The 24,692-nt window shown below is 35.4% G+C and overlaps 1 protein-coding gene across 1 annotated transcript; it reads right to left on the bottom strand.

The window, feature by feature from the left end:
- Positions 1–301: 301 nt before the first annotated feature.
- On the bottom strand, positions 302–19,966 carry LOC140148993 (histamine N-methyltransferase-like). Its single transcript, XM_072171126.1, has 4 exons — positions 19,481–19,966; positions 2,780–2,958; positions 1,842–2,004; positions 302–962 (listed from the first exon to the last, which is right to left on the bottom strand). Exons 1-4 carry the CDS (start codon positions 19,656–19,658, stop codon positions 565–567), a joined length of 918 nt encoding a protein of 305 aa, XP_072027227.1. The 5' UTR covers positions 19,659–19,966; the 3' UTR covers positions 302–564.
- Between the last annotated feature and the right edge of the window lie 4,726 nt (positions 19,967–24,692).

The raw sequence follows: 24,692 nt of genomic DNA, 5'->3' as shown, positions 1-24,692 counted from the left end.
CCAAGAATTAGGGAGCAGGCAGGATCACTCTAAATGGGAAATTTTAGACATTGTTTTGTATTAAAGTACATTTTCAGAGAGGAAATGACGGAAGGAATCCAACTAGCGCGGCAGATTTCTGCAAAAATAAGCAGGTTTTGAGAAGAGTGCCATGACACAAACTAAAAACAATTTTCTCAAATTTTACAATCTCTTTCTTCATTTTAAAAATATGGGTCAATAACGACCAAAATTAGATTTCTTTTTTTTTTATAGAAATTTTACCAACATTTGGGATATTTGAAGGTAAAAGGTAAGTAAAACAGCTCAAAAAGGTCCTAAATTTTGGCTTTTGTATCATGGAATTGAAATTCTGGCATAAAACTTCACAGGTAGGGTGTGGGGTCAAGGCCATTCAACTAAGGTGGAAATAGCATGTGATGAAATCGGACCATAAGTAACGCTAATGCATTGCTTTTTAGTAGCTGCGAGTATGTTTACAGCTTAGTACTATAGTAGCATACTGTTTAGCCTGTTAGCCCGACCTATCTGAGGATATCACTTCTACGATACATTACAAGTTAGTCATACTTTCAGTCCATTCACCCTGGGTGTTTTATAAACAAGAATAGCATCAAATGAAAGTTTCAGAGTGACTCGTCCCTCTATATCCTTAGAGCAGAATTCCGACATGGATTCCAGTAAGGCCTTCCGGTTTGTCCCTGCTAATGTTTGGTATACACGAGTAGCGTTGGTTAGACAGATAAAGTCTAATAATTTTGCACCTGCCTTTGATCGCTCTTTGAAACATTCTGAGACATCCACTCTATAAACCACGTTCTCCTTGTAGTACGGAATGCCTTTACGCTTCAGTATCTCGATGATGTCGTCACTATAACGTTTTTGGTTTCTTTGTGTGGGATATTTGTCAAGCTGCAACTTTCGCTCGTAATCCTGAAAAGCTGCTTGCATTTCGTTCCCCTCTGAAGGAAATAATGGGAAAAAAGAAACAAAGATTAAAAAGCGCAGATTATGGACAGTGAAAATGAATTGAGAAATGGAAATTAAACAGAAACATCGAATGATGATGCACCAATGATATATTTTTGTTTTTGAACTAGAATACACCATCACTTGTGCCCAAGTGTAAGAAAAGGACTCACCATAGTAGGCCAAACAGAGTGTTTACAGTTTGATACGAATTAATAATATTTGCTTAAAAGTTACCTTTTTCAGAGTCTTGGTTAGCAGCGACGTAGCTTGCGACACTATCACGGCGTCTTCATTCAGCGTAGTGTTTACAATCCTCCGGTCACCTGACCACTTGAGTGGTCAAGTGTCAGTAGATCATTGTAGATGGCGGGCAGGTCGTATCTGACGTAAACACTACGCTGAATGAAGACGCCATGATGGTGTCGCAAGCTACGTCGCTGCTAACCAAGACTCTGAAAGAAGTAACTTTTTAAGCAAATGTCAAGAATGACGGAAATAAAAGGTTGCAGATAATGGCAAAATAGAGTTTGTTAAGTTAAGTCGAAAAAGTGCACATCAACCAATTGTGACCAATCAGAAGCATTATAGTCACGCTAGTAGTAGATGACGTTGATAGACGCAGTTTCTCACATTTGAACTTTAGTAAACTATACCAATACTGATATTTAATTACTTAATTGACGTTTACAAACGATAACTCGTGACCCTTGCAATAAATTGCGTATTTATCAAATTTAGCGATGACACAAATCTGCAGTTTGTTGTAACTCTTATACCCCATGTTTTGTCAACACTGATTAATCGACAATAATTATGATGATCAGTTAAATATTATTTATCCTGAGTCCGTGTATCTGAAAATAACTTACGTTTGGAGGCAAGCGTAATGAGCATTAAGCCGGAGGCATCAAGCTGCCCGAAGTACGTCATTAAACTGGACTCTAAGTCTCGTACATGGTATAACATCTGTAGCATGTGAACTAAGTGAGTTCCAAATTTGAGGTCATCTCGTTTATTGCCCTCCAATGTTCCCTGAAATTAATTAATTAATTAATCATCAAGAGTTAGTCATCATCAGAATAATTGCTTTAATTGTTTTCGAAGTTAAATGATCAGCGCTATACTATACACGCGATTACTTTGTAAACATTTAAATGAAGATAAACTTGGTTACGCATGGTTACGCCAGATAGTTCATTTATGCTAAATCAGCGGTTGTTGCTTTTTCACCTGCATCTTTTTAGTGAAATACTGGCACACTGAACACCACTCGCTCCCTCTCTACCTTTATGAAACATATCTCCACAAATTAGAAATACCGTAAAATAAATCGATAATAAGCATATATGTGCCTATTAATAACGAGGTGCTTTGACAAGAATGAATTTTTAGGGTATTGTTAAACTTTCTCATCTTTTTACTTTTAATTTACAACTATTTGTGTTGCAGATATTTGTTAATTAAAAGAAAATAATAAAAACGTTTAACAAACTACTCTAAAAATTCTTTCTTGTCAGAGCAACTTGTTAATAAGCACATATGCTTATTATCGAATTTTTACGGTACTACGACGTTATCATTATCGTGTTTTTTGCATACTGACGTATAGATATGCATAAATTACCCTCTTTGTAGTTTGTAATGTATTATACCAATCGATAATCAGCCTTTCACCTTTTGAATTTGGAATTCGGCAAATTATGTAAGCGCAGTTGATAGTATTTCCTTAATTCATTTTGATCTCCACACTCTTATAACATAGAACATTTTGAACATTGTCTGCTTAGAACCATATCTGCAATCTTACCTCAAATTCCTCTGAGCAACAATGGTTCCAATCAAAGCTGACCTGACCAAGCAACATCTTATCAGCATTCACTCTCCTTTTGAAACGGTCAAGTTCTTCTATGTCTGGTTCTATGGCCGTACAGTCGATGTCACGTTGATACGGAAGCATGATCTTGGCGATTTCGGTGTCCATAATACCTGAATATAAAAAAAAATCTAATTTTAGAATACTTAATTTATAACCGAATGAGGACCGATTACATGTATTTAGTTACTGTTGATGTCGCCATATCTTAGAACATGGAAGTACTAGAGTAGTACTAGTACTAGTACTAGTAGTACTTCTCTAGTACTTCCATGATCAGAATTGGCACGATTAGTCGTAAGTTATCATATGAAGCATAATTCATTTAGTTTGACCAAGGCCCGTTGTTTGACACAAAACGGAAGTCCGGTCAAATGTCTTACAATTTGGTTTGCGATCGTCGATGGTATTTTGGGCCTTCTCTGGAGGGATGTGTACTTCCTGAAGTTTCCAGAATAGAACAGAGTCAGTGAGATCACTCTTATATATCAATATATAGGCTACTAGTAGTGTTTTGTTACTGACGTTGTTGTTTCTGTTGCTGCTATTGTTATTAATAATGTTGTCGTTGCTGTCGTCGTCGTTGTTGTCGTCGTCTTCGTTGTTGTTGTTTTCGGTAGTTATTTCTGATGTTTTCAAATTTAGAGTTTTGAAATCTGTATTTTAAACAACCTTTTAAACTAATGGCAATATTTCAGAGCCGATGCATTATCTTCACGCGTAAATGGTAAAAAATATGCACAAAATATATTGTGTAACATCATCAAACAACAAGTCCATTGATACATGAACTTCCAATAGCATTTGTAGCAAATGGTAGCGGTATTTCAATTAAAGCGCTGATCTAGCATTTGTAATTTTATAGTACAATACGGTATATCCAGTGGACTGTCAATATCAATGGTACATTATGTAGACATAACATATATCCAAATAAAATAAATATGAGGTACTAGTATTACGTACTCGGCAGTTTATTAAATCATGTAATTGCATGTGCAAGCGTTACGGGGAATTGCTGTAATGACGTATTCTCTTGTTTTGCCATGATATCGAAGTCTAATACTTTCACAACTTCATCTATGTAGCTTACATGAATTCTTGCTAAAAAAAGGCTCTTTTGATTTCGGAAAATGAATTAAAATCGCTTTTGGCTTTTAGTAAAAATCAGACTATAGTTTTATTTGCTATGGTTGATTTATTCATCAAAGGTTGGATCTGTAGTTTCTGTTATCCATGTATGTTGTTCTATTCATTAATATTTGTGTTGTACCAAACTCTGTGTTCTATACCCATTATTGGCAATTTCAATTGAAAAATAAATAGGTAAATTACTGAAAATAAAATAATAAGAAATCGTGTGCACAAAAGAGTAAAAAAATATTGCTCCTTCCAGTGCCATGCTTCAGTAATTTGAATTCAACCTTCGCGGGGATGCGCGGGTCGTAATAAGTGCGAGTAGACAAATACAATATGGACAATGCATATATTTTCTTCAAGGCCAGATTTACAAATGCATAGTTCCATATGGTCGTCTGGTTATACATGTACAGGTACGGCTATTGGTGCACATTTCACATCTAACAAATTATTTTATCGGAAAACTTGATGTACCTTTTCAGGAGATAGTCCCCTTAAGGGTTTGTATTTTGTAATAATTACACTGAATAATGAATTTATTTAGTAAATTTAAACAGGATTGAACTGACAATTGTCCCTTTTTATAGGAAGACACTCTGCTCTACCTTGGGTATTTGTCAATGGCAGCCATAACTGGGTCCCCCTTAGGTCTATTCCCCCTAAAATGTAAAATAATGTGGCATTGGCGGGGATATTAAACTGCATTCCATCACCCGTGTTGCACGTAGACAAAAGAATGATGAAAGTTTACAGCACAATACAATTCAACTTCGATTTTTAAGCGGATTTAATCCACCCAATTGGGCAGTAACAACACCAGTTTTGTACAGGCGGGACCCAGTAATGGCCGACTGAATTCTGGATTCGCCTATAGGAATTCATCTTTGAATACCAATCTATCAAAAAAAAAGCAATGAAAAGACACACGATAACAAGTTCACAGCAATAGCAGTAACTAAAATATCAACAATAACAACAGTGACAAAATATGTGAATTAGTGCACTTTGTTGCCTGTGGTGACTTCAATTACCCGTATCAGTTAGTCGTCCAACAACTTCAACAATTGTTTTTGAGTGTATGGTAGTCTACATCAGACTGTGGCTCACTGAGCTCACTGATTTAGTTCTATTCTGGGATATTCAGGAAGGAAACATCCCTTCAGGGAAGGACTAAAATACCATCGACGATCGCAAACCAATTGCGGCACGTTTGACTTGACTTCCGGTTTGTGTCAAACTAGATGATCAGTTAATGATGTTACTTTATGCTTTGGGTTGCTTTAAGATATTAAATGAGCTGAACGTATATCAATGGAGTGAGCTTTTATAGAGATAATATTTATTTCTGAAACTAAATTGTGTACGAGAGTTCTGAATACAGTACTAAAATTATTGCTTTATTGCTTGAAAAAGGGTAACTATAAGAAATACTTTAAATGTCTTGTTTTGAATAGCAACTTCATTATAGCCTGATATCATGCAACGATAGCAAAGACAGGACTAAACGCTAAGACTTTTTTTTGCATCCTAAACAAAAGTACCAGGGCTAAAGCATATTAATTTTTCTTTTAAAATCAGCTAATGCCTATCTCAACTGCAGATTAGAGACTCAATTGAGCCCAAGGTGATACAAGCAACATAAATGACACACATTCCTTCCACAAAAAAATATTTAATTGAAAACCCTCCCACTCGGCTATTTTAAAAAGGTAATCGGGCTTCCTCAGCATCTGCAACAAATTAGCATTAAAAATGTTCTTATTCTAGCAGCCTTTTAGAAACACTTGCTGAATCGCGATCACTGCTGTACATCACATGTCTGCAATCATAGATTTGAATACAATACCGCTCTTTTCAATGATACTAATCTTAGAGCTATTGCTATGGTAATTAATCCTGTTACATCATCACTTCGACAGCGTATTCAAAATGTGTATTCATCTATTGCTATGGTAATTAATCCTGTTACATCATCACGTCGACGGCGAATAGCCTATAGAATCTTGCACGGCTGCTGTGTTTATAATTTGTTTGTCCTATCATTGAAAATCGTTGTGAATGAAACAGGTCTAACATTATGTGGGTTGAGGGACGATTCAAGTGCCCAGCTTTTCCTGTTAATTATTGTATTATCCGAACCTGGAAGTAAAATGTCAAGATACAAGTAAACCTAGCCCATCTTCAAATTTAGTGTTTTTGTCACGCATATGCTCCGCCTGGACTATTTATAGACAGAGTAATATAGAATGGCTCAGTATTCGTTCAAATACAGGATGTTGGTATAGAATACACGGTTGATAGGATACTCTACAATATGACCTATTACTTGAGTAAATACAGAATTGGAGATGTGCTTAAATAATACTGGCATTTAAATATCTATTAATTAACCTGTTGCGCCTGAACAATGTAAGGTATTTTGAATTATTTTTCAAGTAATTAAGGGATTCAATTCATGATATCAAAAATTAAAATAAGATTATCCGTTTTCATATATTATAAAAAGTTGAGCAAGTGAATTCGATCAAATTTGAGAGGATTAAACAAAAATCAGAACCGGTGTGGATCGAACCAGCCACATGTACCTACATTGATTTTTTTCATCTTAGTAAATTTTGAATCTCGCATCCTTTATTTGCAATCTTCGCATTGTTTGGCTGTTTGGATGTTGTTGTTGTTGCTTTTGTTGATTTAATTGACACGCAATTTTCAACGACTCAGTTCGGTCGGTCAATTGGATTTATCTTATAAATATAACCTTTGCCACGAAGCGGACTATGCATTTGATTATTAACTATGTTGTCAGGATATTAAAATGGACATCCAAAATCAGAAAAATAAGCAAGTTAAATTGATAGTAAATATCGTCCTTGAACTAATGACTGGACGTTCTATTATATATATATTAGTATATATTGTTTTACGTAGACAAACACCAAATTGACACTACTTGCATCAACGAATATACAAATGCCTTAGAGTTGACATGGTTGACGACAATAAAGATTGTTTCTTTGTAAATGCATCAAGTCGTCACCTTTACATCATACGGGACATCATGTTAGTTAGTCTAAAGTAAAAGTTTTGGTAAGATTTCAAAATATTAACCTTGTGCAATCTGGCACATTATTTGATCGAAAAGTTGAATGGTGTATTGCAAGCATTATTATGTCATTACAATTTATTTTTCCGTTATTATTGTACCAATAAGTTTGACAGGGATCAGTGGTAGGTCCTGGGATGTTTAGCTACTACACATACCCACTTGAAAAAATTATCCAGAAACACAGATTGAACTATCACATATACGCAGATGATACACAAATATATACAGAATTTAATCCCCGCATACCTGGAGATAGTGTAACTGCTCTTTTCAAATTGGAATCATGTATTGCTGAAATCAAGAATTGGTTGAATGTAAATAAGCTTAAACTGAATGAAGATAAAACCGAATTCTTTGTTGCTAGCTCTGCATATAGTTTGAAATATATATAAGAACCAACTCTTAACGTATGTGGAACAATTATCAAACCATCTGATTCTGTACGCAACCTTGGAGTTCTTTTTGATTCAACCATGTCTATGTCATCTCAAATATCTGCTGTCTCTCGCTCTTTAAATTATCATCTTCGTAATATAGGACGCATTCGCTGTTATATTGATACTTGCAACCATGCTATCCGCTCACTTGTTATTTCTCGAATTGATTATTGTAACTCTTTATTATATGGAACAACTGTAAAAAACACACAAAAACTACAAAAGATACAAAACAGAGCTGCCAGACTTGTTTTCAAGGCAAACCGTATGGAACACACCACTCCTCTGCAGAAAGAGCTTCACTGGCTTCCAGTAAATGAGCGTATTACCTACAAACTACTCACATTCGCTTATAAAAGTAGACATGAAACAACACCACTGTACATACAAAATCTCCTAAAATCTCACACATTGTCTGATGGTATGTTCCTACGATCACATGCTGATGGCAGTCTGTTTGAATGTAAAAGAACTCACACAACATATGGGAATAGTGCCTTCTGCAATTCTGTGCCAGCTCTCTGGAACAAATTACCTGTAAAACTTCGTACTTCACATAGTCTGGCCACTTTTAAATCTAATCTGAAAACCTATTTGTTTCCAAACTAAGTTTTTATTTTTAATTAAGTTGTACATTTTACTGTAGCCTAAGATGTAGTGTAAGTTGTACTTTTAAGATCATTGTAAAGCGCTTTGTTCATACTTATGCTAAGGCGCTATATAAATTCCGTTTATTGTTGTTATTGTTATTGACATCAAGTCTTCAAAGTTGAAGCAGTAGCTATGAACCGATGGTCGGCATTCCATGCAAAGTAACTTTGAAAGTAACCGTAAAAGTAGTTTGTCTTACTCAGCCACGCCTAGAACGTCTGCACCCCGGTTTCACACAAGGAGTATTCAAGTGTGCAATAGGTAAACATCTATTCACGCCCACAATAGCGTTAGCATGGTAGGAGTGAAAAGGCGCCACCTACTCGAAACTTTGATAACTCCTTGAATGAAGCAGCCATTGCCATAGTTACACAGAATAAAATAAAAACTAGATCGATTCAACTTTGTTTTGGAAAATTGGGTTTTAAATAATGCCATCAAGATGAGTCATGAAAACTATGCTATAAAATAAACGATGATATCTGCATTCGGTAATTTCCTTGCTGTAGCTTATAATAGGTTTGCTTACACAAAATCAACACAGACAGACTGAGATATATATCAGCTACTATAATATACAATATATGCATATATTGGAGTATTTGTTAATCCTAATGGTTAATTTACACTATTTCAACAATTGCATACTGAACATGCTTAAAATAAATGCATTGTTTACTCTAAGGCTATTATTCTATTGCACTCTTACATTTACTAGCAATACCTATGATGAGCTCTTTTTAAAACGTTCGAATATGCAATGCAGGAACACTGCTTATATACTGATCGCTCTTAAATTAAACAAGTTTGAAAATGAAATGGTATTTTTTGCTTATAAAATGAAATGAAAGTGAGACTATAAACTTCGCTGAAAATGTTGCGGTTTATTTGGACATATTGTGCTCAGTAAAACATATTCAACAAATATACTTAATATTGTGATAAATGTTAATCGATATTTCATATCTGCGATGCGATGTCTTTTCCTAGCCGGCCGCTCGACACCGTCAATTCCAAAAGGTTAAACCTCCATCTCACTGGCGAATGTTAACATTTGCGTTGTTCCTGTTTTGCCACCGATTTATTTCCCATTTATTAATCTTGTTTCTCAAATCCCTTAAGGGTCTTCGTTTCAGTCATCAAAGTGGAAAGAGCGCCAAGAAACTGAGGGAGGGACTTAATCAGCTCTGACATTTCCATTCAGAAGAATGCTGGTGTCTCGGACGTCAGATCTATAGCTAAAAGCACCACTCCTCTGCATTTTCCTCAAACCTGGGCATCGAAAATGACATGTGGCACTTTTTGGAGGGACTTAATGTGGTTATTTTGGTCTTCTTGGAGGAACAGGAAATTATGAAAAATATTCTCTTCTTATTAGTATGATAAGTATGAATTATTTGTAATGATATCAATACGTCGTTGGTGTTTTTAACGGTCCTATTGAAACCTTAGAGCAAATCCCTTCAGGTCGATTTGGGACAAAAGTATGGTCATGCATGACACATTTGACGCGAAAGGGCAAATATTCATTGATATTAATATGGAAGACATACTTATATACCAAAGTAATTCATTACTTAGAGGCATGTTATTGTTGCTTTAGAATCAGAAGATAATTGAATACTTCCACGGTTAAATGTAAGCAGGTTGACAGCTTGAGGCTACTCCATTATATTCGCCCGTTGATATTTAGTTAAAAAGTTGTAACGGTTTCTGCAGAATCATATTTTGCAAACATATTGTTGTTTGATATGATCATTTATTAATGTTTCTAACAAAACTTTACATAATTTTTAATTTAAAGGCTTTTACAATACCAACAGCTATCACACTAATATACACATATATATTTTTAGCTATTTTCTTATCTTTATCAAGTGTTTCATCTTTTTCTACCTTTTTGTGATAATTTCATTCTATAAACTGTATATTTGTGTGCAAATTGAGGGCGCTATTTACATATATTTTAAATTTGATTTAGCCCATTGATATGAGTTATTCCTTTCATTTCATGATAAAAAGTAGATTGACAATTTCTTTGCTATTATGTTATTCATGTTCATGATGTTTTTATGCCACTATACAAGTGTCTACCCCCTGTAAAGATGCAAACAAGATTTAAGATAAATATCGCCATCATTGTTAAACTTTGCTTAAAAATGAGTATACAGTTCTAAATACCATCAAACAATATAAATTGTGATACAAAACTCTTAGACCTGCAGATTTAGCATGCTTTTTTTGGTGTAGAAACAAAACATCTGAGGCATGGCAAACTATTCTTTGCTTAAAAGGCTGTTCCAGCACCGGGTTCTAAGCATAACAATTTGAGACCATTTTTTTATCATAATCGGAGCATATGTTGACTCATTGTAGGCTATAGCTTTGTTCAAGGAAAAACTAAAATTGGTACTATCAGCCTTCATGTGACAACTACAACGTATACCAATCTGAGCATCTCCTTTTCAAAATAGGAAACTTATTACGATTCGAGCCCTGGATCGATTACTCGACTCAAGTCTGATGCGATAGCACGTATGCGCATCAAATGGTCCCACAATTAGGACATGTCATTTGGTGGCTGTGATACTTTCGATAGAAGCAGGTTGCAATACTATACTACGCACAAAATGTATCTTTACATTTGCCAACGGGCTAATACTTTCCAAACTAATCTATAAATAATGAATTTATTTTGTCAATAGATGTAATATTTTATTCTGCTCATTGTGATGACACTGACTGGAGGCTGCTGTGATCTCTACCATGCCTAAGGTTACAAGCACTTGGATGAGCGAATGTTGCATTTTAAAAGAAAGAAGAGAAAAAAAGAAAAGAGAGAAAAATAACACATTTTCTGCAGTCAACCTTTATTGAAGCAGGTTGATTTATCTTTTCTCTACTGTGATGTTGATAGTGATGTGTCTCTAAACATTTGGCAAAATAAACATTTTAATCATAGTTATGAAATAGGTATATGTGACAGGGTTGGCAATATACTGTCAAGTGCTAGTAAATTCATTTACCGACATGGGCGGACAATACCAGGAATACCAACATATAAACCGCACAGATATCATTACTAAAGCCCTAATCTTTGTGAAAAAAAGCCTGAAATAGTGCGTAAATTTGGAATCCGCAAAACAGGTTAAAGATAAATAATAGTGCAGAAGTTTTGACTTTACGTAAGTAAGTAATTCAGTGAAAAGAAGGGAAACTGGGATCTCTGATACTGAATACCTGGTCAAAACTACTGTTTTGGCAATTCATGGTGTACAACCAGAGGTTGAAATTCAAACCGAGGATGTCATTTTACTGGAAGAAGTTAAAGACTTCAAGTACTTGGGGGCGTGGGTTTGAAGCACTGAGCAAGACATCAAAGTAAGAAAGACAATGACAATGAAAGCTTGTAACAAATTCAATAACATTTGGAAATCTTCCTTACCCACACCTCAAAATATACCTGTTCCAAGCCACTGTAGAAAGGTTGTGAAACCTAGACAACCGCCAAGACAATAGGTAAAGCAATGGACGGGTCCTACACAAGAATGTTACGATCAGCACTAAATGTGAGCTCGAAAATATATATGACCAATAAAGAATAATTGTATGGGATATTACACCTGTTCGAAAATCACCACAAGACAGCTACGGCTTGCAGGACACTGTAAGAGAACCGAAGAGAGAACAACGTCTGATCTGGTTACTTGAAAACCCACACCAGAAAAAAGAATCAGGAAGACTTTTGTGGACATGATTCATAAAGGCACATGATGATAGGCAGGTCCATCCCAGGAAAAGAACTAACACTTTGATATTTAACCTATACAGTGCAAATGGAAGCCATTTTGAATATTTCAAGTTCAAGTGATGAGACATTGACTGAAGTTAATATGTTTGTATTTTGCTTATACATTTTAGGCGAAAATTGTGGCATTTACTCCACATAAAGATGTCAACGCATCATATTTTTAAAGAGATTTTTAACCTCATATCAATTTGTAAGCGCTCGTTTTTTAAAAGTGATAGTTCATTGAATTTATAACCGTATGACAAAACAGGCGAAAATAGTAACTTTTTGCACAAGATTTGCAATTTAAAGAGAATTGACCATTGCTCATTCTAGTGACGCTAGTATATGGACAATATAAGTGTGCTTTTTCAATTAATGACATAAAATTTAAAAAATGTTGTAAGGAACACTTGAGGTTTTGACTTTTAAAACCTACATTTTGGTCAAAAAATGTGCTTGGATAGGTAGTTTTCAACAGATTTTCCACATTCGCCTTGCTATAACATTGAATTCCGTTATCTGTTGACCTAGTGGGGAAGTGTTAGCTTTCGTTTGATATAAAAAAAAATTCTGATTGGATGAAGGGAACACTTGGGGTTTCGACAAAAACCAATCAAAGAGGCCCATTTTTTCAGCTAGAAGCTCCACAGCTCGTACATTGCTATGCACTCAACCGTGTAGTGTAATCAAAGACCGTGATGGAGACATTCACTGCTTGTTGTTCTCTGCTTGGAAGCTCTTTGACGAAAATGTGTGCTCAGGTGTATCGAGGTGGAAACTGTGCGCATGATGGTTTATAAGAGAATCGGTTTTAGAAACCTTTCCATATGGTACAGTACACATGTTGCTATTTTGACTATTTCAAGGTCAAGTGATGAGATATTGACTTAAGTTAATCTGCTGTTTATATTGTTTATACATTTTAGGCGAAAATGGTGGCATTTACTTCACATAAAGATGTCAAAGAATTGTTTTCAATGATTTTTAACCCGCACAGTGCAAATGGCAGCCATTTTGATATTTCAATGTCAAGTGATGAGACATTGACTGAAATTAATCAGTTTGTATATTTTGGCTTATATCTGGATACACGTGGTGATTTTGAGCGCCATCTTGGATTCAGGAAAAAAGAAGTCGAGGTGGCCCGTGGGCTTTTTTTTATGCTATTAACCCAAGCAACATATGTGCCAAGTATGTGGCAAAAAAGAGCTACCAAAGTAAGTCCACTTTTACATTAAAGCTGATTTCTTTACAACAAGTCTCCATTACGGGAAATCCAAACGACTGGGTGACATTTAAATTACAGCTGCCCACACGGTAAATAATTCCCTAACACAGTAAATATCACAAGAAGGAAAACTGGGATCTCTGATATTCTGTATACCTGGTCAAATATACTGTTTTGGTAACCATTCAACAGAGGTTGAAATCCAAACCGAGGATGTCGATGGCAGTTTACTGGAGAAAGTTAAAGACTTCAAGTACTTGGGGTCGTGGGTTAGAAGCACTGAGCAAGACATCAAAGTAAGAAAGACAATGACAATGAAAGCTTGTAACAAATTCAATAACATTTGGAAATCTTCCTTACCCACACCTCAAAATATACCTGTTCCAAGCCACTGTAGAAAGTGTCCAGCTGTATACAACCGCCAAGAAAATTGGTAAAGCAATGGACGGGTCCTACACAAGAATGTTACGATTAGCACAAAATGTGAGCTGGAAAATACATATGACCAGATATTACTCCCGATAAAAAAATTCCAATTAGAGGGTAAAGTCAACTTTTTACATCAAAGCAGATTTCTTTGCAACAGGTCTCAATTACAGGAAATCCAAACGACTGAGTGACATTAATTCCGGGCATTAATTACAGCTGCCCACACGGTAAATAACTTTCCCTAATTTGAGGTCAAAAGAAAAAATATATAATTCCCCACCCCAGTAAATATCCTTATTTACTTCCCATGTGTACAGCAAATTTCACGCTGTAGAAACTTGCAATTCGTGCAAAGCCGTGCATGGAATTATGGAGAAAGTAGACCAGCTCGTTTTTACACGATTTAATAATCGAGCGTAACTTGATCCCGAGCAAGCAAAGAATGCTTCTGATAGTCTATACATTACTTATTCAAATGTAAGAGCATTTGACGCCGTTGCCTTTTTATTAAAAAAAAAAAAAAAATCTGAATATAATTTTAAGAGTTTTGTAACATAGTCCAGCTGTCAAAAGTAAATTTTCCACAGAAGCTTGTTTCAAACGGTGTCCATAGTTTTATTTTTGGTGGAGTTTGCTTCTCAAGACCACAATTTAAAAAAAATTTAGTTTACTGGACCTCTGTCAGTATTGATCATTTGGAGATATGGAGGGTCCATTTTATACGGAGGTCAAAATTCAAAATGCTGAAAAATGCTCCGATCTTTACCAAAATGGTCTCAAATTATACCATATGGAAAGGTTTGGCTACAAAACGATTCTCTTTTAAAGGCATTTATGTACAGTTTCCACCTCGATACACTTGAGCACACAATTTCTTCCAAGCAAACAGTGCCTTGTCTCTACACAGTCTGTGTTTATACATACATACATTATAAATATTTATATAGCGCTGCTACATTTAGAACGTAGCGCTCAAAACAAAAAACACAAAACAAAGCAAAAGAAGAACATGAAGAAAATAAATAAATGAGAACTGCCTATGAAGGCTACAAAATCTATGGAAACAAGTGTGACTTTAGAACCCTCTTGAAAATACCCACTGATTGTGATTCCCTGATACCAATTGGCAGTCTATTCCAGGTTCGAGGCGCAACATAGGAGAAGGTCCTGCGTTCAGCTGACATGAGTGTTTTGATTGTGTTGTGCTCTGTCAGGAGGGTGGTATCAGAAGCAGAACGCAGGCCTGCACGCGCAGGGCAGTGCAGGGAAACACAATCAGACAGATACTCAGGAACACTCTTGGTGAGGCATTTAAACACAGTGACTAAAACTTTGAAATTGATGCGCTCTTCAACAGGGAGCCAGTGTAACTGCATTAAATACGGCATGATCATATTTGAGGGCCTTACATATCAGCTTCGCAGCCCAATTCTGGATCCGTTGTAGTCTTTGAATGTCTGCTTTACAACAGCCAAGAAGCAGCCCATTGCCATAATCGATCTTGGAAAGGACAAGGGCTCTTATGACCAGATGACAAGTGTCATAATCCAAGTACCGACGTATCCGGGAAATGTTGCGAAGCTGGTATGTAAGGTCAGAACAAAGAGTCTTGACGTGAATGGACATAGACATTTGACAGTCAAAAATAACCCCTAGGTTACGCACAGAATCTGAAGGACAGATGGATTTGTCCCCAACCCTCAAAGCAACCGGTATCATTGAGCGCTTCAGGTGTGGAGTAGTGGTCACAAAAAACTCAGTTTTGCTGTCATTAAGTTTCAGCATGTTCATTCTCATCCTTATCCGTTTATACTACACGGTTGAGTGCATAGCATCATAAGAGATGTGTGAGCATCTGTGATTGGTTTTTGTCAAAACCCCGAATGCTCCCTTCATCCAATCAGAATTTTATATATCGAACGCAAGCTAACACCCCAGCAAACACAAAACGTTTTCGACATCATTCGCAAAAGGTTATAAAAGGTTGTCAGAAAACGTTTAAATGTCGGGTTATATAAAGGGTACATTAATGGTATAAAACGTTTTCATAACCTTAAAAAACATTTTTTTATAATTTACTGCTCAGCAAACAAAAATGTTTTACAGAAAACGTTTAAATGTCGGGTTATGTAAAGGGTATAAAAACGTTTTAATAACATTCCAAAAACATTCTTGAAAACTTGATACAAAACATTCTAAACAGAATGTTATTTTAGTTGAAAAAATATTTTGCGAAAAATGTTTGCCCAAAATATTTTCAATAACGTTTTAAAAACGTTTTCATGACCTTTATATAACCCGACATTTAAATGTTATTAAAAGGTTTTGAAAAAAATTTTTAAGAACATTTCTGTGTTTACTGGGTTCAAATATTTTAACATAATGTTATTTAAGTATTGACACAATATTTGGCAAAAATGTTTGCAAAAACATTTTACAATAACATTTTTTGAAAACATTTAAAAATATTGTTGTAGTGTGTTTTCATACAAAACATTTTAAAACGTTATCATGACCTTTATATAACCCGACATTTTAATGTTATTAAAACGTTTTTACCTAAACCAAAAGCCAAAATATATCTTATTTAAAACGTTTTTAAAACGTTTTTGTGTTTGCGGGGACTTCCCTCTAAAACTCTTTTTTTTCATTACGTTAACAGATGACGCAATTCAATGTTTAAAGCAAGGCAAATGTGGTAAATCTGTTGAAAACGACCTATTCACTCACAATTTTTGACCAAAATGTGGGTTTTAAAAGTCAAAACCCCGAGTGATCCTTACAATATTTTTCAAAGTTTATGTCATTGAATGAAAGAACACACTTATGTTGTCCATAGACTAGATTCATTTCAATGAGCAATGGCCAATTCTCTTTAAATTGCAAATCTTTATGACCTTGTGCGAAAAGTTACTATTTTCGCCTGTTTTGTCATACGGTTGTAAAGTCAATGAACAATGAACTCCATTTAAGGGGGTACTACACCCCTGTGGTAAATTTGTGGCTATTTTTGCATTTTTCTCAAAAAATAATAACACACTGGTAACAAAAGTTATGTATATTATTGGGGCAAGGAATCCAATTACTACACTGAAATTTCAGTGACTCAAGACAAGCGGGTCAGTATATATAATAGGAAATAAGGTACATCCTAGCGGTACCTTATTTCTTATCATAAATAACGAACCGCTTGTCTTGGGTCACTGAAATTCCACTGTAGTAATTGGATTCCTTGCCCCTATAATAGACATAACTTTTGTTACCACTGTGTTATTAGTTTTTGAGAAAAATCCAAAAATAGACACAAATTTATCGAGGGGTGTAGTACCCCCTTAAAAGTTGATATGATAGAAAATCAATACAGAAATATAATACTAGTTTGTATTGTGTATGATGTTTCCTTTCATGGATAACCATGGTAATATAGCAAAAGGACCAGGTCTATATTATTCAATGGGCATGGCCTTAATCACAAATAATACCATGTTAACAAAACATCCTAGCTATGGCAAACTATTCTTTTTTTCTTTTCTTTTTTATATAGAAGACGAACAATTGAAGGCTATTTGCACACTAATCGGTATATTTTTCAGGTTTTGACCCCCGTGAAGGTCAAATGCTGACATTTGACCCTTCTGCTTAAACTCCTGAAGGGAATATCACAGATAACTAAAAGTATGCCTTTTCTGTATCGCTATGACAGGAGGAATAATTTGGTGAACTTTTTAACACCATATTTGAATTGTAACCCTAAATAAAAAAGAGTGATACTGACTTATACTGTAAATTTTTCAACGCATATCCACATAAACCCAGTTAGTTTAATTATTACGAACGATTAATATGACTTGTATACAATAAAATGTCGATATTTCCAATTGACTTCAGAAATATATAACATGATTACTGTATGTCAGTTTATGTTTATAATAATCAACGATCCGTGTTTAATTATAATCAGGTGCCAAAAGGTTCATTACACTTACGTATTGCTCCGTTCAATTTGGTAACAATGAAAATAGGTAAATAATGTTTTCTCAATGATTAGTTTGATTTTGGTAGAAATTTCACACGCGATCCATAAGGTGAAGGTGACTTTAAAAAACTGTAAACAAAAAGTGAAGTTTTTTTTTTTGGTGTTTTGGGGAAAAAATCCATATCTTCAATACGAAAGGTCAAAATTTTCAATTGATCGTCGGCTTTTCATCCCACCTACATACACTTTAAGTACATGTATAAATCATCAGATTTATAAAGTTTACTTCGAGTACTGTTAAATATCAAAAATATCAATTTTTAATCATTTGCCATAAAATGTGTATTACATTGCGAATTTAAAAAAATCAAAAATTATTTGATATCAGAAGGTCATTCTTCGTATTCAGAATGCAATTCGATATGTCTGATGTGCTCTAATGTCCCACAATAAATACTGTCCAAACGTTCATACCCCATCCCGTCTCTCATTAGCATGTATTGTGGTGATGTTGGTATATTTTTGTTATTTTCGTTACTATACATTGATGATAATAGTAGGTTTTACTTATTGAAACCATATCTAAATATAGCAAGACAAGCAAATAGTTACCGATATTGAGAGACAAGAAGTGTACACATGTAGTATGTAGAGTGTCGTTTGTTCTACCATAATCGAACATAATATCGAACACTTGCAAGGTTATTGGTAGACACCGGTACCTATACCAGTTTTATGTTACCAGTTATGTTGTTTTACCCATACGAAAGACATATCATGGTTTCATTGCATTTCATCATGTTCATGGATGGTGGATATTGGCATGCATGATAATGATCAATTTATCTGAAAAAGTATTTTCCTGTTTGCCCTGTCTCGTTTCAAGTAAAGGGTAACATTGTAAGATTTTCCAACACTCTGGTCACCAGACAAATAGCCATTATTTGTGAAGTGTTTAAACAAGAATTGTGTACAACTATGTCCCTCAATTTACTTCTGGCGTGTGTCTTTAAATTGCAAACAGTATACATGATCCCGGGGTCATTCATATAAACATCTCAAAAAAAGTAACTACCCCCCCCCCCTTAAACAATGACCATTATTAAAAAACAGGAGATTGTATTAAAAATCTGTAAAATGCGTTGGAAGCAGTGTTTATCTTATCACACAAATGAAAACTAGCTTGACAAAGCACTTTTGTATCTTCGTTAAGAGTGCAAATTCACTCTTTCGTGGAGTGGGTATACCAGTGGCCTATATGAGTAACAGTTCTGCAACTTTAATATTTCAGTGAAATTTAGCTTCTCGGCCTAGCTATCCGCAACTGTCTACCGTGATTGTTCCTATAGAGAGAGTACAATTTCACTCTATTTTCACTCTTTTAAAATCGAATTTCACTCTGGAAAAAGTTTGCCGTACTCCATAACATTCAGTCTTTGCATAATTTCCTACATTTTTATCACTGTATGGTAGCTAATGTACTCTTTCAGGGTGAACTTGAAACTCTCACTCTTTTCCAGAGACGTAAAATTAAAGGCCATTGCTTATAAATTGCATAAAAGTGAAGGACTAGTCATTAAAACTGTCATTAGATATTTTTGAAATGAACAAATTTGCAAAAGAAATAGGAAAACATCAGTATTGACAAAGTTGAGGCACCATTCAAATACATGTAGCTAATTTATATACTGTCAGTATATAAATGACAGATTCATGTAAATGCCTTATTTTGCCTTAAATACACGGCTTTCGGCTGAACCACTAGCAGACTAGTATGTTAGCACATCTACGACAATGGCAAAGGTACCAAAATTTGAATTTTGATGATTTTTACGATCGTCCGGGTGTGCAAATCACTGAATTTAGAAAACTTACCATTTCCAGAGCCAACACCGATGATACGGAGAGGTGTCCTGTCCCTTTTCCAGTGAAGGCCCTGAAGATAGATAGGTAGACGGGTTCGAATCCAGTTTAACATTACTATCTCTTGGTCGCAACATCTTATAAACTCTGCCAAAGTCTGGGCATAGTAGTTTTCCTCCAATGTCCTCATCGTGCTCACACTCGCGATGAGTTTTGATGGCGATTGCAGGCAAACTTCAATCCTGAATAGTTTGTGTGATAACAAAATGAGTCTATTTTGGAATACAACTAAATATAGTGTAGGATTGACTGGTATGGAGCTGATGCATACAATGTGAAAGCTGATATAGAACTAGTTGTGATATAAAGCAAACTTGATCATGGACGGTCGTTTTACAAATGAATGGAGAATGACACAATTACGTGTTTTATACTTTATCATTATCAGATTATAGGAAAAGCTGATAAACCATGCAATAAACGAAATCAAAACACAGTGTTCAGTGGTTTGGTTGTATTAGGGAAATAGACCCGCCCAGAACCAACACAAACCTCATAGTTGGCATGCGCTGAATTTCTTCAACCAATTGACAGAGGAGAATAAAATGATATCACAATGAATTTAGCCCTTAACCTGGGAATGGCGAGTATGGAGTAAAACTATTTCACTGAGAAACAAATCGACCCGATTACAAATATAGAACATGTTAGATTAGGCTAATAGAATAAATAAAACATTTTATTAATCATATTCTAAAATAATCTTAGTGAGGTTTTGTGGACATCGCCCTAAAAATGAAATGAGCAGTAGTGAGCGGTATCAGCCGAGCCAGAACAAGCATGGCAAGTGATTTTGGATTTGATAGAACCACACGGGATGGGGTGTTGGTATAGGGGTGGTGGTACCTAAGTTATTTTTACTGGTGTGTACCGGTACTTTTGTGTTTGTTGGGTATGTGGAGTGGCAGCACCAGGAATTTCTTTTTGGGGGTGGGCATTGGGGGGGGGAAGTGAATTTCAGTGGGGCAAAATCGACAAATTTTAAGCAAAATTGCCGCAAAAAGTGGAAATTTACGTAATTTTTTTGGGTTTGCCTTAAAAGTGGGGGTTGGGGGGGGAATATAAGGGGATGCCTCCGTGCCCCCGTAGCGCCACCACTGGGTATGTGATGCGATCAAGTAAGATAAATCGTGTCGTGTGTATATATTTTGAGATAGACCAAAAGAGGGTTGAATTTCGCAGTTTCGTATTATTTCGTTGCATGAAATATATCTTTGGATTCACAATATACGCATGAATCCCATTTTGATGGCGTTTCAGCATATTGCAGCCAGATATTCCGCAGAAAATTCAAAGTAGAGATATTAACATCTCTAGACTCTTTCCATCACCAGTTCATCGGAATATGATTCGGCGCAGTTAAAACCTCTTTTAGATTCTGAACATCGGCTGAATACCTGGACGGACACAGCTAGTTGGAAGAAAGTCTATTTGGGCCAGCTGTACCTATAGAACAAGTTTTAAAAAGTCCAAATAGTCCAAATAAGAAAACAAATGTGAAAATAAACTTTACATCCCATAATATAACATTCATACGAAAAGCGTTAATGACGTCACATACCACGTGATTTTTTTCAGTCATAGAATTAATGATTGACATGTCAATGAAAATGACAAATTGATATTATTATTGGAACTTGGAAGAGATTTACCTCTTTCCTTTTTTTTTCTTTTTTTAAAAATTAATATGAGTCTTGCAACAAATAGATCAAATGCGTTTAAAATAATTAACCAGATATAATATATAAATTAAAAGGAAAAAATATTTTTGAAATGCATACCTTTGGGTCAGTATGGGTCAGTGTGCGTCCAAGATTTTAAACAAAATAAACACAAAATAATTCCTTCATTTTTGGAAACAAGTAGTACGTGACTTAGTCACTTTTGTTTACTTCGTATGACAGATAATGTGGGCGATTAACTCGTATCGCAATGCTCTTGAACCGGCTCAATGTTTAGATTCTAAACGGTTGATTAAATTGTATTAGGCCAAGAAATGATTTTCGACTTGCAAGGACATAATAATGAAAATATTGACTCAATTTGTATCAAATCTTTATGTTACCATGGTTACTTATTTTGTCTTCTTTACCGATAGATATTATTCCAATGTACTGTACATTCCTATTATACGGTAATAAAGGTCGTGTATACGAACCACAACCAAAGCCGTATAGCCAGGGGTGGGATGCTAGACATCCCCATGCTAATCCGAATAAACAGGCCCACCCTTTTCTGTACGTATAAATGTTGAATTAGGAATTCACAAAAGGTACATTTTTTTCGTTAAAAACGTTGAAATCCGCCCTTTTTAAGGAAAAATTCATAAATAAATTGTTTATAAAAAAATTAATTTTAAAAAGACGTTTTCCCTATCATAATGCTCGAGAAAATTCCTTATAAAGAACAAAAATCCAGAATGCTACATGCAAAATGCGAGCAGAATTATTTAACCATTCTTCCTTGTATTATTCAGCGGTCCTTGTGCTACAGGACAATAAGATTTCGTGGTAGTGCTTCAATAGTGTGTAGCCGGAGCGAGGAAAGTTTACGTTGGCATAGAAATTGTCGTACATACTGAATTATGTTTGATATGTTATGTGCGTTATATTTTTGCTGATTAGTGCGGGGTGTATGTATATTGTACGAGATTTCTGTGTGTGTGTTCAGCTGTGAATTGATGTGAACACTGTTGTCACATGCTACTTTTCATTAATTTGTCTGTTTCGTTAAAATGTACTGCATGTGAAAAACTATAGTGAAGTAATAATCTTACTCTTGATCAGTTTTTCTGAATTTAAATATAAAGATATCTGTATGATATAAATTTGTATGACATTTCTCCCAAAAGTAAAAAGTAAAGCGGTTGTATAATGGAGTATTGACATTTTTACCGGCTACCAAGAATTTTATCCATCCCCGCTATGGGTACTATAAGTATAAGGTAAAGGTAAAGGAGACGATCCTGTTTAAACAGTGATCGGAGTGCCCATCTCTCTTTCATTGGCGATTGGGCCAGACTCCTCCATGTAATGTTGCTATATGGGGATCGCTACACATCCTCCACAGCGAGTCTGTTACCTTCCCAGCATTTAAGAATGCCGGTACCCATTTATACACCTGGGTGGAGAGGAGTAATCGAGATATTGCCTTACTCAAGGGCGCAACATGATGGCGTCACCGGGGCTCGAACCCGCAACCTTCCGATTATGAGTCGGAGCTCGTTCCGCTCGGCCACTATCGTAAATTTAATTAATTTCTAATTCTGAAAATGTACATGCACATTACTTCCCAGCATTTAAGAATGCCGGTACCCATTTATACACCTGAGTGGAGAGGAGTAATCGAGATATTGCCTTACTCAAGGGCGCAACACGATGGCGTCGCCGGGGCTCGAACCCGCAACCTTCCGATTATGAGTCGGAGCTCGTTCCGCTCGGCCACTATAGTAAATTTAATTAATTTCTAATTCTGAAAATGTACATGCACATTACTTCAAGCATACAATTGAAAGGTATGCCCCTATGCCGATTTTTACAAATTTATTAAAAAAATCAAGATGTAGGTGTTGTTTGTTTGTTATTGTTTCATATTTGCGACATCGCACATGTAATAAAACATGACATTAACACGCAGTCAATAAGTAGGTTAAATGAAAGTGCAACTATTGTTTATTAACCTTCAAACTTGGTGACAGATGTTTAAATATTGTGCCTATAATACTGAGTAAATTTGCGAAAATGCTGATCATTGTGAGCAGTAATATATTATAGGCCTATATGATACAGGCCATGACCATGGCTGCAATTGAGATGTTTCAATTCGGTGAAATAAAATTAAAGACAACTAGGCCTATAGCAGAAAGCATTATTAGGCAGGGCTTGGTCAATTCTCTCGATTCCAATGGAAGATTTTACGTCGAACCAGGTTCATAACCCGTCTTCACATTCTGAAGGGGCAAATCCTTGGTCAAGAGTGTCCAAAATCCAACTTCGGACAAGGCTGAAGATTCAACAGAAATTTATATTATTTTCGTCCTGATTCAGATAGAACGATGGCCTCCGCTGCGTGGACCTCCACATTCAATGAAACGTTGGGACCTTTCTAAAAATCGTTCACTTAGCAAAATGTATTATCAACTTTTCCACAAAATACTCGTTTTGTCTTCTTAGAAGTAACTTATACCCACTCGAATATTTCGGACAAGAAGAATAAAAGCATATTCTTTCCTGTTGTAATTTAAAATTGTTCAAAATGACATTAAAAGTTCAAAACATACATATTTTCGATTATTGTAACAACTGAAGACTATGGCCAACTGCGTTTACAGTAATATCAAAATTGTTCGGTGAAATTCGTATATTCTAAAAAATATTGACATTTTTATTTTCACTTTCGGTGGCTGGAAATCTGCACATTCCACCATACATCGACATCGACAGTATCAGTATAATACAGTAATAGCCTACCAATTCACAACCGCAAATTCTCTTGTACTAAAAATAATAGTTACTGAGATTTATACAATTTACTTTTAAATATAAAAAAAGGTATTAGAAATTTACCTTCTCCTGGAGCTTTAAAACCATGCAGATGTTTGTGATATCTGCTCTTTTTTTCAGCAGAACACGGCTCCTGCATCTACGTTGCACTTCTACGCGAGAGGATGAAATGTGTATAATTAGTAGGCCTACTGTATTTATATTTTCCAAGTAGAGAAACCAATTAGTCGTACGATCATTAATTTGCCAGCATACAGTTCTAATTCTATAGTCATGATAGTACCAGATTTACACCAATCCAGTTCACTTCTTCGGCCCTCGGCTTTGGTTCAATATGATGGTACTGCTGATGCATTTCTATGGACAGAAAGATGACTATTAATTGAGCAAATTCATGTTATGACCAAGCTTGCTTATACTTAGCCCAGTTTTAGAATAACCTATTAATTCTCATTGCGATTCTTTACTATCTTACTGGGAAACATAATATTCCATAACAGAAAAAATATTACTTAAATGACACTATTTAACCTCTAAACTCACTGCACTATTCATACAAATATTAAATGGTTGCAAATAAGTATTTGAACATTTTGTGTTTTATGGCGATTTATACTCGTACAGAATTTCTATTTTATCGTTCACCACACCGCCATCCCACC

This window comes from Amphiura filiformis, chromosome 3 (genome assembly GCF_039555335.1).
Source record: "Amphiura filiformis chromosome 3, Afil_fr2py, whole genome shotgun sequence".
Taxonomy (NCBI): Eukaryota; Metazoa; Echinodermata; class Ophiuroidea; order Amphilepidida; family Amphiuridae; genus Amphiura; species Amphiura filiformis.
This window is presented reverse-complemented; position numbering and strand designations above follow the sequence as displayed.

Bases quoted from the DNA above. Each gene is read 5' to 3' on its own strand.
- LOC140148993 (XM_072171126.1), bottom strand. From the start codon at position 19,658: ATGAGGACATTGGAGGAAAACTACTATGCCCAGACTTTGGCAGAGTTT. The intron at 2,005-2,779 runs GTAAGATTGCAG...AATTAATTTCAG, and splicing joins GTTGCTCAGAGGAATTTGAG to GGAACATTGGAGGGCAATAA. The intron at 963-1,841 runs GTAAGTTATTTT...TATTTCCTTCAG, and splicing joins CATTACGCTTGCCTCCAAAC to AGGGGAACGAAATGCAAGCA.